Source organism: Tinamus guttatus, unplaced genomic scaffold (assembly GCF_059628265.1).
Source record: "Tinamus guttatus ecotype Peru unplaced genomic scaffold, ASM5962826v1 Tinamus_guttatus_pri_ptg000510l, whole genome shotgun sequence".
Taxonomy (NCBI): domain Eukaryota; kingdom Metazoa; phylum Chordata; class Aves; order Tinamiformes; family Tinamidae; genus Tinamus; species Tinamus guttatus.
The window spans coordinates 2,397,881-2,417,106 of NW_028289044.1; the positions used below are offsets into that span (position 1 = coordinate 2,397,881).

The window sequence follows — 19,226 nt, forward strand, 5'->3', positions numbered from 1 at the left end:
TTGCAATATCTACAGGCACATTCCAATGGAAAAAAACATTTGCATATTGAGTGCCAAAGACACAGCTTAGTCACCAAGCCATGTGACTTTAAAAGCATAGGTTTTGTGACCTCCAAAAGCACAGGTTTTGTGACTATTGGCGAGGTTGCTGGCGAGAAAAAAGTAGTATAGACACAAAAAAAGAAAATTACAACAATTGAGCAACAATTCTTTTTTTTGGGGATCATTGGAATGGTTGCAGCCTGGGTCAAAGTGAATCCATGCAGTCACAGATCCTGGCTCACTACAGTACCTCATAGAGCACTTCGTCTGCTCTGGCTTCTCACACCTCCTTTTCCCCAATTAGTTGCTTCCCATTAGCCAGGTTGATGGGAACAGTACCTGAGCCTCACTGTTCCCCTTGCAGTCAGCATCCTTCATAGCAAAATAACTTCACAACCTTTGTGGAACAGGAATGAAGTAGAATGTCACCTCTTTGGACTTAGTTTGCATTCTCAAGTGGAAAGCGGGCATTGGAGAAACACTTTTTAATGCCCTGGAAAAAAGGAAAGTTACACTGAACCTGATTGAGACTGCAGATTTCTGAGTTCTCTAGCACTGCATGTCAGACAGGGTGGAAAAAGCTATTCAGTGACTACTGTAACCTCATCACTACCCAATGGTTCTGAAACTAGTTCAGCACACTACTGTGGTTGCAGCAAATTATTAAAACTATACATTTTTAAACATACAGTATAGGTTTCAATATGTCAGCAAAACAGCAACATATAACCCACAGGGGTTATATCCAGGAAGTGAAATTATCACACTATTGCTCCAACGTCTGGGAAGTAAAGCTATCCTCCCTGGGTCCACAGCACCTTCTCACTTATGCTGACACATAAGGTGGTGGAGGATCTTTAGCAGCTCCATTCACAGGATCATCATATGGTGGCAACAGCACCTGCAGGAAAGGAAAGAATGTTTTATTTTTTAAAAAAAGAAGCCAGCTGCTAAAACTGTCAGAGAAAATCTTAAGGCTTTGTCCTAAAATATAGCAGAAGTGAATCAATTAGTAAACAGGAGATGTCTCAAAAATGAACATTTAGAAAACAAAATACTTGTTCCATTTCAGTTTATATGTGTGCTTTCATTATACAGGAAAACAAAAAAAGGTGATTTCTTCTCATTTCTTACTGACCCCAGTGGCAGGTGGATTTCAGCCACAGGTCACTCATTGTGGTACCTGAATCTGCGCGGTCTGGCAGGGACAGTAGCTGCTTATTCTGCAGCCATCATCCTCAAGAGTTCTTAAACCCATCTCCCAGAAAAGAGCTCAAACTGTGAAGCTGGAGGGAGAGAAGAAAAGTCCCCAAAACCTCTCTGGTTGAGATCATGCTGGAGCGACTAGTAATTATTTTCGAGTGGGGAAAAGGGTAAAAATTACCCAATGTCTAATTAAATCTCCAGTGCTCATTCAGCTGTGAGAAGGAAGGCCTAGATTCCTGTAAGTGCCCTTCAGAGAAAATTTAAGTATCTGATAGGAATTAGGACAGGTTTAATCAGACATCATCCCCATTCCTAGCTGTGAGGCGAGACAGCTTCTTGGGACATGGGAGATGCAATTTTAGGCCACCCTGGGCAGAGGACACATTTGAACAAAGGTTTCTAATACTTTAAAGACCATGTTAGCCATCATGCAGGGTGTCATGGCACCAGCACTGCCATTACACAGCGTGGATGTGAAAAGGTCCACAGGGACTGAGTTCTTGGTCACTAAAGGGCACACAAGATGAACATCTAAACACCCTTGGGAAAATCCCAATCCCATGACAGTCAATGGACATTCTGCCATGAGAGGATTTCACCAGCATTCTTAAAGCTGATAGTTTGCCTTCTGCAAAGAAACTTCCATGATCTTCCCCTTCAGACCTCAGCCACAGTATTTTATTTCTATAGATTTAAATAAACTTTGGATCAGATGCTTCAAGTACAATTCCAAGAGTGATTCACGTTAAACTTCTGTGAGTTTACAGGCATGCGTTGATGAGCATGTGTTCAAGTACATCTGTGCACATGCTTGCTGGATTACAAAACGGATACCTTGGCATCTGCAGCCCTTCGTCAAAAAAATCTTCATTATTTAGAAAAGGAAATTCTAACACATTTGCCAGAATCATCACTCTTTATTAATACCATATGTCTGAGCTTGTAAGTGGAATATACTATACATACATCCTGTACAAAATCTAAAAAGCTTTGTATTGAAAAACATTCAATATATCAACTTAAAGAGTGCAAACAACTTATGCTGTGCTACATACCTAGTGAAATTATAATAACACATAACTTAACATAGACATAAAACATAAACAATAACATATAACTTAACATAACATAGAACTTAAATAAATATTATAAAACTCTTAAATATATGGCATAAGGCAACCTCGGTAAATCACACTGCTAAGCATGTAAACTATAAATGACACTTGAATTGGGATCCTCTCCCTAGTGCTGATCATTTGTTTAGTAAAATCCTTGTGTTACTAAAAAAGGCATTACTTTCTGGACTGTACTGAAACACATTCATTAGCTGATTATGAAGCACTACAATTAGGAATTAAATCTGTTCTGTTCTAAAGACGAGTCTGAAAATAAATCAAGTATATATTATAATAATTCAGCCCTTTTATTGCACTATTTTAAGGGCTACGTCCCAAACTATGGACCTTTCTTTTCAGACTCAAAGTTCTCAAGGCTGGTAAGAAATGACTGAACTTCATCCAAAAAGTTATCCATCTCCCAAATCAACATATCTCAGATTTGCTCAGACCCTCCTTTAGATCAATGAATCCTAGACTACTGTCATTACCAAAAGTTACATAAATGCTATGTCAGCATTTAGGATACTGTCATTTATTGAGTGCCGCTCAAGAGGCACATTTATTTTGATGAAGAGTTTACTGCTACGAATGAGGTTCTTAACTCTCTGTGGCATCCTGCATGAAAAGAGGTCCATTAGGTAGGACCTCCTGGTAAGACTCTTCCCATGCTCTTGAGGGGTAACACTCAGCGTCACTCACACATGAGCCGATGACCCAAAACAGCCCCAGAAGACACCTTCAGAAGACACTTCAGCCACTGGCTAAATCCTAAAGCATATGCATTTCTATAGAAATAGTCAATATGGGAGATGAATTGCATAGGCCACTAAAAAGGCTCAAAAGATTCACAAGAAAAATAACTATGTTGGAAGGCTCAAGAGTGCTTCTGAAATGTTGGTAAGGATAGGGTCGCTCTATTGCTTGAAAGGATTATTTGTCTGAACAGTTCTATTACTGATGAGTTTACAGGCTTACTCCCAGATTACTGGTTATTTAGAAACCTTGATCTTGCACTTCCTTAACATGAACAGGATAGTGAGCTGTAAAGTATAATTAATGCAGAATAAGTAGATGCAAGATTACTACCTCTTCCTAGCAGCTTTTGAGTTAGACAAAGGAAATATGGACAGAACATTACACAAAGGTTAAGATGAATGAAGAGGATGGACAACACCTGGAAGAAGGGACTCAAGACTATGTGGAATGCCTGGGGCCAGCCATGGTGCTGAGGACCTCAGCGTAACCTCGTTCACCATCCTCGTGCTGTTAGAGCAGTAAAAGTCCTTCTAACGCATGTAGCTGTTCTACTTTCAGTCAACATGCTCCTGTTACTGTACTTAATCGTTTGCCAACTGTAAGTCAAAAGTCATTATTAAGCTACCATGACAACTTGAACAGTTCATCAATCAGGCCATGATTACAAATTATTTTTGACTTACACATGACTTTACCTTAATAATCTCTCTTTTTTTTTTTTTTTTTTCTCAGTTAAGTCTATTTTGGCCAAAGGCTAAAATGTGCTAAAACCTGAATTATCTCAACTTTTCACTATTTACTGTTGAGCTGTTTAACAGTTAAAAAAAAATCACGAGGAAATGAGAACATCGTTAAAAATATAATTACTGAATTTATACCAGAATTACTAAAATGAAAATGTGGACCACAATAGTTACGCGTTCCCTTGCATTCATCTTAAATTTCATCATGGTTTAATGAAAGCAGCGCCTTGGACACTTGTCTTGGAAATGCCTTGGACACGGAACAACTTAGCTGCTCAGGTAATTCCTTGCTCCCAACATAATTTAAGCATTTAGCTATAAGAAGCCTTGCTGTGTGCAATATACAGAAATAATCCAGAACTGATCCATGAGAAATTCTGGTCCTGATGTCATACAAGTTATTATTTGGACAATTGTGTTACATAAGCCTCTCTTTTAAAGCTCATGATACAGGATGACCTTCCCTGGAAGAAATAATTACCATACGATTTTCCCAAAGGCTACCACATACTTTGTTAATATAAACATACGTAGTTAATATAAACATATGTGTTAATAATATAAACAATATAAACATACGTCTTAATATATATGTAGTATCTTATCCTGGTCAACATCTTTTGGAGGAATACAATTTTTAAGATGGTTTAGAAATATGCCTAAGAAGAAATATGGGCATTTTGTTCCACTTTTATGTGAACTTCCAGTAGAAAAAAATGCTTCTTCAACACACACAGGTTATCTAGCATTGCTACATTTTTTCCTGTCTGAATTAAAGATCTTAGATATATTTAATTTCTAAAACACCGACTATGCTTAGTTCTCTATGGGCTCACTTAAGGCTCACATTCTTAAGGGTCTCACTCCAAACGCACTGAACTTCATAAATATCTGTGTCTTCAAAGAGCTTCGGATCATATTTGTCCATACCCCTTTGCATCCTTCATTGAATGGAATTGTACAATGGTATGTGCTGACAGGTGGCAGGGAGCTTTCAAGATGTTTTCACAAACTTTATTTTCCAGATGCATCAGTTCTTCAGTCTCCTTTTTATAAACAAAGCAGTATTGTAAAATTGGAAAATAAATTAGAAGAAAAACCCTTGTATGCAGCAGATTTTAAAAAGAAATTTTAAGATAAAAACAAATCTACATCCAAATATTTAAAATTCTGATTTTCATCATATGAATCAAGTGGGCTGAACTGTTGGCTGGTGTCTGAACTCTTCTTGCAATCATTATCAAGATATTTCAACTTCTGAAAATGAGTGGTTTATTGTTGTGCTGGCCTTATGAATTCTCATCATTTCAACTGCACTTGGAAACACAGAGAGTTGAATAATTTGTGAGAAGTACAAGACTCTACCATCCTATAAAGCAAGGGATCATCTTCCTCCCCTCTGCAATGAGGAGGAACGTTTCCACGGCGCAGTGACTCTTGACTTCTTTATTGCTGAAGATTCCTCAGGGCAACAACGAACTCATTTCAGGGAAACACAACAAACACAACTACCTAAAAGCTTTTCCAAAAAAGCTGCACTCCTTTAGGCTAAAAAACTTCGGAGTAAAGGACAGTTGCATAAAGGACATTACACCAACGTACAATATTTAGGCACCATTAACTTACAAATAGCAGCTGAGTGAAGTTATGGTCATGACTACTGCAATTTAATCCTTGTTCTATCTTTGATTCTTTGAATTTTGTTAAGTCATCTGACTTTCTTTGAAAGATTTTCCATTTGTAAACCAGGCACATTATTTACAACAGCTTAAAAGTTAAAAAGCTTAAGATAGACTTAAAACTCTTGGATGAAGCTTGCGTGTGATTATAAGAGACAGGACTAAATTGTGAAAATACTTACAAATTAAGGATTTGCAGAAAATACGGCCTATACCTGGAAATGTCTGCCCCAGCCCTTCTGCACAACAATGTGTGCTTACACATCACTCTTCTGCAGAAGTGATATTTGCTCTGATGAGATGCTGACACGAAGCTGTTCAGACAACTAAACCACTAAGAATTCTTAACGGGTGGCTGTGCTGATAGGCAGGGAGGGAAGTGAGAGAGAGCAAAATGAGCCCTTTCTGTTATACAGCTTTTAATGCTTTCTTCCATAATGTCCTCATAGGCAAGCTGATGAAGTACAGGAGAGATAAATCATCAGTGACATAGACTGAAAAGCACTTGAACTCGGAAGGTTGTGATCAGTGGCATGAAGTTCAGCCAGAGGCCAGTGATTAGTGGTGCACCAATACTGTGGCCAATACTGTTAAACGTCTTCAATAACAGCCTGGATGATCAGGCCCCAGCAAGTCTGCTGATGATTCAAGACTGGGAGGAGTGACTGGTATACCAGGGAACTGTGCTGCCACTCAGAGAAGGCTGGAGGGGCTGGACAGATAGGAAGATAAAAACCTTATGAAGTGTAAGCAAGGGAATAGCAAATTCCTTGCACCTGAGGAGGAATAACCCAGGCACCAAAATATGCTGGGGGCTAGAAAACAGGTTGGCACGGAAGGCCTCGGGGCTGCTGGTGGACAACGAATTGTCCATGAGCCAGAAATGTGCCCTTGCAATGAAGAAGACCAAATATCTGGGATGCATTAGGCAACATGTTTGTTGCCAGCAGGTCAAGGGAGCCACAGCTGGAATGCTGGATCCTGCACAGAAGGACACGGTACAAGTCTAGTGAGGGGCCACAAAGATGATGAAGGGACTCCAGCATCTCTCACAGGAGGTGAGGGTTGAGAGCTGGGACTGAGTATTCAGCCTGGAGAAGAGAAGGCTGAGGGGGAATCTTACCAATGTTTACAAATATCTGGTGGGAAGGTGTCAAGAGGATGGAGTCAGACTCCTCGCAGCGGCACCCAGTGACAGGATGAGAGGCAATGGACAATCTGCTCTAGGTGACCCTTCTGGAGCAGGGAGGTTGGATCAAGCTGTGACAGGAATAGTGGATCTGCTGCTGCTCTGCACTGCAGGTAAGAGTGCTGAGCATCAGGAATTGCTTTGGCCAGGAACCTCTCCAATATGTAGCCCCTGAAGCCCTTGACGTAGTGATTGAAAGAACAGTGCTGAAGTAGTGCTGAAAGCTGAAATAAAAGGTTACTGCACGTCTTCTCTCTTGTGGCTGGTCTTTTTTTCCTCTCCCTTCGTAATTCAGGATAAATTTTCTCCTTGATGTAGCAAAGAGACGATGCATCAGGTTAAGTGGCAATTTAGTTGAAATATGAGGTTTTAAGTAGCATGTGCTTGGTTGCACCAGTTCTCTGGGATTATTTCATCTTGGTGATTTCAACACCAGGCCAAGCACCTACTTGTTCCATTCTGTTGACAGGCATTGCCAAATGTACAGTTGTTGTTGTTCTGGTGTTTGGAGTAGTTGTAATGAGTGTGTAATCAAATTTACCATTTTCATGATTACATCTCTCCTTTCCTGTCATTCACCCAGGCAAGAAGAGAGGAATTTCCTTTTACAGGTGTGATGCTTTGAGAAGCCTTTCATTACAACCTATATTCTATTCAGCTGCAAAGAAACAAGCAGCTAGCCTCAAAACTGCTCTAAAAGAAAGGCTGGTCATGTGAACACCTGTCCAGTTCAAAATAGTCCCAACAGCCCTCTCATAACGCTGGGATCTTGACTACACAAATATTATGAAGATCACCTAGGGAAAAAGAGGATTTCTGTATGCATAAACAGCTATAGCTTGCTGATTATTTCACTCTGCATATAGAAGTTGCTGAGAATAATTCTCTCTCTGCAACATTTTCCTGATGAGCCTGACATTATTATTATATTTTTAATGAGATGTATGAGAATATAGAGGAAAAGGAAAAATTAAAGGTGAGGAAATACAGGTGATTCTGCGTATTATTAGTCTCCTTAGTAGAATGGCTGAAGATACCATTTTTGTTGTGCAAAAATATTTGGTGAGAAACTCTATCATAACTTTTTTCTGAAAATTTTCAGAAATACGAATCTTCTCAGGGGAGCCCTATTCTAGAGACCTTGAGCACCAGGTGGCAGCTGTTTCCTTTAGTATTGTGTATAATGATGATCACCAGACTGCGTGCAAATATCAGTGACATAACTAAAGAACTATTGCATTTTACTTGAAAAGAAATAAGAATATTAATGTAGCACACTTCTATTTTTTTCCTACAAATTTACTGAATATTATATATCCTTTTTCTATTAAGACGAACTGCTGAAAAATTTTCAAAATTTCAGTATATATGGTGGGAATTAGCAAAGCCTAGCATGGATATCTCTCTTTTTTTTTTCTCAAAAGGGTGCCCAAGTGTTCTGAATCCCTGGGGCTTTTGAGGTATCTCAGAATAAAGACATCTGAAATATTTTGCTACCTTTTAAAATTAATTTCATAAATTGTAAGTGCAAATATTCTGGTCATCTTATCTGGTCACCTCTGAGGTAACTTCAGAAACATAAGGAGTATTTGGCCTAGAAGAAGAATAGTTCACAAGCTCAGATATCAAGACAGAGGTTGACTGAAACAGATGGAAGTATTAGGACGAAATCCATTGGGAATTCAGAGAAAAAACACTGGAACCCACTAACACGAAGGCACATTTTACCTTCACTGAATGAAAAGACCAACAGCCTTCTGGAGAAAGGGGAGGTTTTTCATCATATTGAGGAAACAGCAAAAATAATACTAATTTTGTGCTGAGAAGCATGCATTAAATGCTGCATACAAGGTAAGCGCTAGAGAAAGAATTAAGGATTAGCTTTGATGATACTGCAGCTACACCTGCCCTTGCATGAACAGCTCTACTGGTTCAGGTGGCAGGTCCATCCAGCTGGCAGTGATCAATGATGGATGTTGAAGAAAGAGCAGTGTAAGCATATGTAGTCCTGACTTACCCAAAATAGCAGAAATATCAGCCTACTAGAAACGTACATGTTAAGGATGTACTGAATTACAGGTCATGTCTTGGGGAATTTTCCTTTTACTGATTTTTCTAGCCTGTACTTGAACGCATGTAAACTTTTAGGATCCATGATATCCTCTGGCAAGGAACACCAGTTAATATGTGCTGTGTGAAGAGACACCTTCTTGCTATGAAATCTTCCACTAGCTAGTTTCCCTGGATGTCCCCTAGTTATTTTGCTAAGACAGTGAGCAGTCACTCCTCATTTATTTTCTCTCTGCTACTTAGCATTTTAAAGATTTCTGTCATGTACTCCCTTTTTTGGTCCCCTTTCCCTCCTCCCTTTAAGCATCCCCACGATCCCTGCAGAATTGCAATTAATCACAGTTAATTTTGTGATCCTCGACAACTCTCCGTCTGGGGTTCCATCTGAAAAAGGAGCTCAAAGAGAAGTAGTACGGCCAGGAGCTGGGGACTCACATCCCAGCTGAGGATGGAGCTGACCTCTGTTTGAACGAGCTTTCCTTCATGCTCGAGAGCAACACGGGCACTGTCAGGCACTTTTGCCCATTGCCTTCTGATAGGTACATTCTTCCAGACGAGACAAACTGCCCTCTAGAAGAAATTTATTTTCTCTGTTGTTTATAAATATCTGCCTCAGAGGTGGCTGTTTGCAAACGAAATCACTGCTCTCCTCAGATGAGTCCAGTCAAAGCAACTGTTTCTGAGGAAGTTAGAAAAGTGATGATTACAAAAAAGCTGCCCACTTTTCCTCCTCAGATTAAACAACCCTGTTCATAGAGCAAAGCTTCTCACCAGAGCCAAATCATTCTCATATTGAATGAGAAATGATTTACTTTTCTTCATTCACAGATGCATTTGCTTGATGCGTTTGTCTGAAACACACTAGTTAGTTAGTTACTATTTGTTCAAGTGTTTCATGATATGCTATCTGTCAAATAAATCCCAGGAAACCTTCCTCTCAACATGGACAGGAAGTATTCTCATGTTTATATGTATGCATTTCCATTAGAAACCACGCTAGAATGATTACAGATGGAATAACTGGAAGCAAAAGGACTCTGAGATAATTTATAACCCCGGTCAGTAAAAAGTAGGCCCCAGTGCTGCAAAATCATCTGTGCAGAGTTACAGTTGGTATGTTTTGTTTTCCTTCGATGAAACTCTTTTCTTCTTTTTTCAAAGCCACCCGCTCTCTAAAACACTATTTAAGAAATGTTATTTGAGCTTATGGATTTCTATAATGAAACAACAAAATGTGTTCAGCACTCCAGATAGATGACTAAGTGTATAGGTTACAAGGACATAGCAATATTTAGGGACAGATTGTGATGGCTCTTGTGTGGGAGGAAAATTGGATTCAGGAAGCAATTGTCTTATCCCCTCATGTGCAACCTCATAAAAGTCATCCAGAATAATGGTTTAATTACTCTCTCTTTTCAAAGGGATGGAGGGATCGTTCCTCTCAGGCCAAAAAAGTCTTTCCTGCATCTTGGCCAGGGCTCCTCTGCTTCATCTCTTGTTGTGCATCATGATCTTGTACAGACAGAGCACATCCTTCATGCTTTCAAAGGGAGCATTTGCTGAAGGAGCACGTGCTCCCTCAGGGAATGCCTGCCTGCCGGTCACCAGCGCTGCTGACTTGAAAGTTGAATACTCTGTGCAGAGAGATGGTCAATGTGTGTTGTTCTGACTGCAAAGACTATGACAAAGCACTTACCTTTTGAGGAGCTTTTTAATTACTAATCTGCATCTCTGTATAATGATACTCCTAGCAAAGTCGTCTGCTCTTCCAGCTTTATGTCACACTTAGCAGTCAACCAACACAAGAACTTATTAACGGCTCACATGGGACAGCCAAATTGTTTAACAGGAATGGTCACTTCCCAGGAGTGCACTTATCACATCCGTGCTTGTGTCATGGCTAACGCACTGCTTATTCAACTGTATTTGCTAGCGTGCATGGCTGGAAAGGCTTTTATCTTAATCTCACCAGTTGGATCACTTTCCCTGTCTGAATATGCAGGAACACGGAGGACACGGCATCAGTCTTTGGGCACTACACAACGAATGGGTCATCTGTAAAATTTGGAGCTAGATTTCAAAACCTTATTCTAATGTTTTGGGAGTGATTAAATCTGAAACTTTGAGCTCACCAGTCTCTGGTTCTGTCTTCTGTAAGTATTTAGCACTAATTAATATTTTTTCTATAACTATTTTATTTTTATATTGTTATTAAAAAGGTATGATATTGCCATAGGAATGCTAATTTTTATTGCACATTGCACTCAGGCATTTCCTACTGAGAGCTGAAGCCTTTGTTTTTAACAATATTTGTAATACTGCTTTAAAATGACAAATCTTTAGTGTAACAAAGGGTGACAAACTGACAGCTTGAAAAGAAATCCCGTTTATATAAATCCTGCTAATGTTAATAAAATACATTTGTAAAGCACCTGCCGACCACACACTCTCATGAATTCTGCATATCTTCTGCTTGACACCTGATTGGCAGCTCGGCTTGTTTCCACTAAAATTAAGCCGAGTTTGTCACGGTGTTCATTAAGACATATCTCATTCTCCCCCCTGCTCGGAGGACAGAGGACCCTTGCCAGAAGCACGGGGCAGCCCTGGACAGGGTGCAGCAGAAGACGTCCTATGTCCATAAGAAGTCCTGACGGCAGCTGGGGGAAAACGCAGTTGTCCACTGCATTTTGTTGCCGCTGAAGCTAGTTGGAAGTGCGCTGGGAGGACTGGAATCCCTAGCCGCCCTTGCTAGCTGCAGGAAGCTGGGCGTGCGGCTCCCTGTCCCACCCCACCGGGCTGCTCGCAGGCCATCTCTAGGAGAATGATGCCACCTACTGAGGCGCCAGTGCCTCGTGCCCCGCCACCGAGGTGTCACCGGCTCTCCTTTCTGCCACACTGTGCCTCGGGCAAGCTGAGGCACAGAGGCTCCGGCCTGGAGTTACTCCACCGCTTGGCGCCGGCCAAGCTTGCGCTGTGCGCGGCGCCATGGTGCACACACACAGCCCTCGCCTTGGAGCCGAAAGCAGGATGGCGGCACGGCCCAGCGCTGCCTCCTGCAGCTTTGCAGGAGTGTTTCCAAGGACAGGCCGTGGAGATCGGCTGCCACCTTCACACCGTGCTGCCCTGCACCGCCTGGACGGCACCAGCTTGAGGGAAGCGAAGCCCCTTGGCCCCCACCTCACTGCGCAGCACAGTTACGACTTGAGGCCCACCTGGGAAATCCACACCTGGCTCGGCTTATACACCCCTTAGCAACGAGGATTTAAGTTGTCATCGGCCTGTGCTGCACTGATACACTGCCTTGGAATTACACCCAAGACTTCAGCTCATTTTTGAAGCCCACAAAATAGCAGCTGCCTCACGGTAATGAATCAACCCCGCTAGACAAAAGGGTCTGGACAGGAACACTGCGACTTTATAAACACTCCACTTTTTTCCTATATTGCAGCACTTCCAATTACTGAAGCCCAAAAGATTTGAAAGACTGATTTTACCCATTTCCATTTCAAGTCTTATTTTTAACCTAATTATGAACAATGGGAACAGATTTCTCTCTCTCTATGGTAAATCGCTCCCTATTTTTCACATATTAGAATAATTCTAGTTTCTGAATTACCTTAACTAAAGGGTTTTTTTTGTTTTTCTTTTTTGATGTTTAAAATAAAATTCTACTGAGGTAAATAGATAAAACCTGTATTTTGATCCAAATTTACCATAGATAAACATAAACAACCTGTACATGCATGTACACTGTAATGACTGAGATGACACATGAAACTGTCTTGGCAGTCTTACTTTTTGACTTCAGTGGGCATTTACCCTAAATCATCATCACTAATAGCCTGTCCCAAAGAGCAGAGCTGGCTTCTGGGAACACCTACCTAGGAATAGGTGAAACCTGTTACGAGACATTGCATTAAGAAATAGCACAAAGCAACTGAGCAAACGTGAAGCAATACAGAGCACAGGGAATGTGGCATTTTCAGACAAAACCCTGTGTAAACAAGGAAGCAAGAGTTGAGTATAGCTGATAAGGTGGGAAAGCAAAAGAAAACACAAAGAAAGAAAAAACTCTAACTATTCATTAAGGTTAAAGGAGAAAGAACAAGGGAGGAGATATTACTGCAGGTGCAATGCGAAATGCTGGAGCAGCCCAGGAGGTGTTTGCTGACAGCAGCAGACTGCCACGATGAAGAAGAGGAACTGCATCCACACACGTACACCCGTAAGGCACAGGCTGGTGATCCCCATGCAGCCTGAGCCCATTGAAGACCCTCTAATTCAAGACACTGCTTTGGGAACGCGCAAGTCCAGCTTAACAAGAGCAATGTTCCAGAAAAACAGATCCAGCCTTACAGCAACATTTCGGGGTCCCATGCAGACTATTACCTGTGGCTAGTAACTAATCATCTCATTTATTTCAAGTGCTGTGTAGCTGGGTTTTGTTTGGTTTTATTCTGCTCCTTCTCTTTCTTCTCTTCCTCCCGTTTTACCAGCTTTGCCCCTAGCAGATTTATCAGACCGTTTCCACACGGGGAGGGTGGAGCTCCTTGCCCTGGATTTAGGGGAGGCCCTGAGAAGGGCTCAGGGACTAAGTCTGCCAGGGTGTTCAGTTGTGGTGTTAGCTCATGTTAGCTCACTTTGAAGTATGTTCACAGTTACCGCAGAAAGGTGCCTCTGATCTAGTAATAATGCCCAAGACTTCAGCTACCTGGTGCATGTTGCCAAATTTCTCGGATTTCTCTGCAATGTTATGGAAAAAGATCTTTAAAGCAGCATTTTCCTCTAAGTTATCCTCCACTCAGGCATGTACCATCCCAAAACTGGATCAATACTTGGAAACCACAGGTCCCACAAAACCCATTAAAAATAACTGCATGGTCTGTCTCACATTTTTGTCTATTTTTTAAAATATAATTAATCTATTATTGTCACAAGCCTAAGGATCCTTCTCTCCTGCCTTGCATATACACAGAATAACACAAAGAACAACTTTTCCAACCTTACCAAGAATACTCCTTCCTCTGCTCAAGGAATCATCCAGCAGCAATGAAAGACCTAACTCAGCATTTCTAAGCAGGTCTCCTCTAACTTTGAGACAAGGAGAACAAACAAAAGGGAGTGTTGGCAGATTAATTACAGACTAGTTATTTGCTGTCATGCCCATGGAAGGAATGCAGCCCTCCTGTGAAACCAGAGAAGTTATTTAGCTCTTATGGATAAATGTGATGTCTCAAAGGACCTACTGGAGTGATTCGGTCAAGTATGTAAGGATCTAAATCCCACTTTGAAGGGAGATTTACGGCTTTACATTTTATCTTCTGTGGCAGCATGACTGGAGATGAAACTTCAATTCGACTGGCTACTGTGAGAGTTAAAAATAAACAAAATGAAATCCCCTGGCTGCCTAAGAGCACAAAGGCGCCCTTCCTACCATCCAGAACAAAATGTGCAACTTCAGGTTACCTTCTGCAGTCATTTCTAGGCTGGCAGTTTTTCCAGATTGGACTAATGTGTCCATGGCCCCAATGCAACAGTGTAATGCAGAAAATTGATCTTCATCCATGATGCGCTTGAGGAGGTGGTATGAAAAAGAAATACCAGATTGGAAAAGTGGGGAAAATAAGCGTCAGGAGACTATGATTAACTGTGGGGAGCCATACAGGCACTTGGCATAGCCACTGTCTATGCCAAAAGCTCCCTACGCTGCTGCCTCCAGAAACGGAAAGGAGGGGAGTCCTGGGAAAAACTGAAAGGAGGGAGATGGCAACATATCTCTGAGTGACTTTAGGGCTGTTGTGACTAAAGCCCTGAGGCCGTGGCATTATCCTCTTCCAGAGCATAAAAGGGTCACTTCTTCCCACAGCTTGGGGTCAGGCACCAGCTGGTCCCCCTGTCCCATATGGTAGCCCGTTCCTGGAGCCACACCGGATACATTCACACAGAGCCATACTTAGATCAAGGGCCACGGGGACAGAGCCTGTCACTTAAAACAGGTAATGGGAATATTGCATTCACAGCATGCAGTGGGAAAGAAATTCATGTTCCAGAGGGTGTGCTTGGAAAAGTATAGTTTAAACCACTTACACTGAGGGACAAAAGCAGATTATCCAGCAGCTGATAACTCTGTCTATCAGGATAGTTACAGTTCAGACATATGGGGGTTATTTATAAGACAACCAGCTTGATAGATTTGGGAGGAACTAACTGGCAATTTCTGTGCTGGGGGATTTTATAGCAAGTAAGGCAATCCACACTGCAGAGGTAGAGCAGCCTGGCAGTTCTGAGGGAATGAAAATTAGACAATTACTAGGAAGAAGAGGAGGCAAAGGACTATTTTTTAAAATAAAGTATTACTGATAAAAATATTTTTTGGGAGCTCTAACAGAGAAAGATCTGTAACGTGGATTTCACGAGGAGCTGTGAGAAAACCAAGTCCAATAGACGTAGGAAAGCTACAGTGACAGGAGTTGGCAGAGCAGTTCTTTATGAGGCTAAAAACTACAAAAGCTCATCTCTTGGAAGGCCATTCCTGTAGCTTTTTATTACTGGCAAGCCAAGGAGAAGATAGAGGAATATTGCTGAGACCTGCACACTCTTACCATGAGGAGCAAATTAGCAAAACATAATGGACTTCCCCCAGCTAGGAACAGTGGAAACTCCTTGTGAGAGCAGCCGAACACTTCTTGCATCTACCGAGCTCAGGAATAAATCAGTAGGAAGAAGTAGGCCCACGTACCTGTGCTTAAGAAATCACCCATGCTCCTCAGTGAGTTTAGCTATAGTGTGCTTATGCACCTTGCCAATGGTAAATTAAGAAATGTATTAAGATTAAAGATAATCTGATTGTTATTTACAAAATAAGCTTCTGCTTTTGAGAAATATATACAGTCACAATGGCCTTCTCTTGAACCAAATTCCAATGCCGTATATTAAAGAAGTTTCTTTTTTTTTCCTAAGAAAGGGCAATCCAAACATTTGAGAAAGGTTCACAGACTCTGCAGCCATCTAATAACTACAGACTTTAGGTCTAAGGGTGTAGTATCCCAGCCAGTATGGATTTGAATTTTTTTCATTAGTAAAGCTCAGTCATTAATGCATATTTTCATTTAAATTGGAAATCTTAGATGTATTTTGAAGATTGCTGAGGAAGTGAAGCAGGCAATCCTAGTTCAAAACTTAAGAGAGGGAAAACAATGACCTTGACAAAGCTATAGGTAAATTTGTATTTATGGTACATCCAAGAATTTGATTTTGACAAGATTTCAATAGACAAGAAACCAGATAAATATTGTAAACAGAACGTATTAAACATAGGTCTCAGCTCAGTGAAGGTCAGAGTCATCACTCACTATGCAGGACAAGAACAGACGCAGGTAACAGCTGGGAGCTGGTGTCTAGATTTTGGGGGTACTGGGATATACTTCAACTTTCTTATTCTGAATTACAGATATTATGTCTACTCCCATATTTAAATTTTGATTTTCTCTTTCAGTTGCAAAAGTTTTTGTGCAATCTCTCAGTTCATTCTATCTTTCAAAATAGCCATCCCTGAAGAAGAGAATATGCCCAACATGTATGACCTATAACTCAGGTACTCAGCTGGAATACACATGACACATTTCTTTGAAAGCAGAGGGCAAAGATTGACCCACATTTTTTAAGAAATAGGTAGTTTATAATTTAAAGACATGTCAGGGTGAAGCAGAGCTGCCTGTAGAAATTTCCCAGCATGAAAGAGTATGAAAATCCATCACTTTAATACGTAAGTACCCTTGAGATTTGGAGGAATATAATACACTTCAACAGACAGCAGTGACCTATCTGGATATTTCAAAATTTCATGTGGTTTCTTCAAGGGCCCTAGACTCTCAAGGGTTTTCAGCACTCAGCTTTCAAAACCCTATTCTTTCAGCTTCATTTTGAAACCGCTTTTATCCAATTCTATTGAATTTTATCTTTTTTTGTAATCATGTGATTAGGCATGAACCTAGACATAGAAAAAACACCTCTGAGGGGTGAAAAGAGGGAAGAACAACCTTCTGTTTGTTCTGGATTTAATAATAACTGGGATTTAACCTGACAAACTGTTCCTCACAGGACTCTGCAAGGGGCAGCAGAAGGAAAGGGGCCTCCTCCGGAGCGCGTGGCTCCTCCGCCTGGTTCCTGACTGCAAAGCGCTGGCTGGAGAGAGGCAGGCAGGCCCGGGTTTGAGTCAGGCTTGTCTCTGTCCTCATTAAGTCAGATTAAGTCCTGATTAAGACCCGTCTGGGCCTGTCTCTCCTCCTGCTTCTCCCTGGCCTTTCACCCTGCTCTAGGCCTGAGGAACTCTACCCAGCCACAGCGTTCTGTGCTGATGAGCGAGCACCTTGTGGTGAAGTTAGAAAGAGCTCTCTGGGATTTCTCAGCTACAGAACCCGCTCTAAGGGCATTGCTCTGACCTCACCTATGAAGTACAAACAACAAATTCATCATACCCCAAAGCATGACCTTCTGACCATAGTCACATTAAAGGAATGTGAATATTGAGGAGGGAGAGTCCAATGGTCAGGGCACTAGGTAGCAATTCAGTGTTTTTCAAAGACTGCCTCTCAGCTGTAGTGTCTTGTAAGATAAAGATAAACACAGTTAAATTAAACTCTCAGTTCAAGAATGTCTCATCTCTAAAAATGGAAAATAGGACTTCCCTTCCTCCCAGGAGCACTTAAAACACTTTAAAGATGACAAGGCAGCTCAAGTCACTTTGGTAATTAGTAAATACAAAAGCACCAAGGAGATTTTCAGGAACCAGGCATCTCTGAAAACCAGGTGGTTTTACTGAAACCTTTAGAAACATTGGCAAATTTAGTTTCTTAAATATTTCATCTGACAATCTCTCACAACCAAGCCAGACTATTCCGTGGATTATAAAGCTAACAATGTTTGAAGCTGTTACAATTTTCTATGGGCTGAACAAAAGAGCTGTCAACCTTATTTCACATAAAACTCCTGGTTTTACTCAAAGTAGATTCCAGCAAAGAAACTAGTAATGCTTCTTTCAGTTAGCTTAAAAATATATATGTATATTTTTATACTTAAATATCCTGGTTGCCAGTTCTGATCACATGCTGCAAAACTTCTGACACTCCAAATGTCAGACGCTCCAGGTACTGAGGAAAAATAGTATTGGTTGTCTAATCCTCGTGGTTGGACAGGAATCATTCATTATAATGGTTTAAAGGTGGTGCTCGAATGCAGAGACCACCCATGCTTTTGGAGAGCCTTAGGAAAGGAACCCTCAAGTTTTACCCAGATGATCTAAAGGACTAGGTTCGTACTGCTGTAATTCTCTTCTGTAAATTATGTAAAAGCCCTCTTTACCTATACCAGGAGTCACTCCAAGGATTAATCTGTCCTGGTGCCCTCAGTCTGGGGCTTCAGTGGATCCAAGTATGTGAGTAGCTCCTCAGAGATATCACTGCAAAGTGAACTAGCACTTTCCAGGCACTCCTTCTATAATGAGCAAGACATGGTTGAATAGTAGCGTCCTCTGAAAATTCATCTCAGAGCTAAATTACTGTGAAGTGACCTGACGCCTTCCCGTTCTTTGTGGTCAAAATCTGTCCGTTAGCTCCTTCATAGTGTTGTTTGTTTCATTCTGTCTCCTTACTACACAAAACGCGTCATTTGCTGAGAGATGAATCACTGACCTTGCACTGGTTCAAACCTACTTTAGATCCTCTCTGTGATGGTGTAAAACATGGCACCTATTGCCAAGTGTCCTAAATCACAGTCTTTCCAACTAAATCCACATTTCCCAGCAGGGGTAGACAACAGCACTCCCTGGGTCCTAATTAGTCCCCGTACTGCCCAGATCATCGTTCCTCCTGGGAATGCCATGAGATGGTCTTCCAGTCTAAGTGATGGGGTTTTGCCCCTCACAGCAGTGGGGACATTGTGCCAGCTCATGGCTTGGGATATCATGCAGCCAGAAAGCTCAGAGCTCAGAATCATTCCTGCATCCACTAGATTATGTATAATACATACTCTTTATCAGACTATACACATAAAATAAAAACAGTATTTTAGCAGTATATGCCATTTGTAACCACTGCATGCCACACTGCTGAATCTCAAGTTTAAACACCCAACAGAAGGGAATTAAGATGATTAAGGGGTCAGAAATGAATAGAAAACAAAGACATTCAACACAAAATATTAGACATAATGTTTGCTTTGCATCCTAACATCCTTACCGCAGTGTCATTGGTGGTAATGTAAACCAACACATCTGAATTGTTTCTGCTGTTAATGTATCGGTAACAGTTCCACACGCAGCTTATCAAGTAACCCTGCAAAGAAAAGAGATTTATTATAATGTGCACAAGATAAACCAGACAGAGTTTTCTGCCATAGCTTTGTGTACGTTATTGAAGCTGGA

At 41.1% G+C, this 19,226-nt stretch overlaps 1 protein-coding gene across 1 annotated transcript in view; it reads right to left on the reverse strand.

The window, feature by feature from the left end:
- Positions 1-602: 602 nt before the first annotated feature.
- Positions 603-19,226, reverse strand: part of LAPTM4B (lysosomal protein transmembrane 4 beta) — a 57,013-nt gene continuing 38,389 nt past the window's right edge. The window contains exons 6-7 of the mRNA XM_088533651.1: positions 19,042-19,137; positions 603-943 (exon numbers count right to left, since the gene is read on the reverse strand). Coding sequence (XP_088389777.1) covers positions 869-943; positions 19,042-19,137 — 171 coding nt within the window. The 3' untranslated portion in view covers positions 603-868. The remainder of the gene's footprint in view (positions 944-19,041; positions 19,138-19,226) is intronic.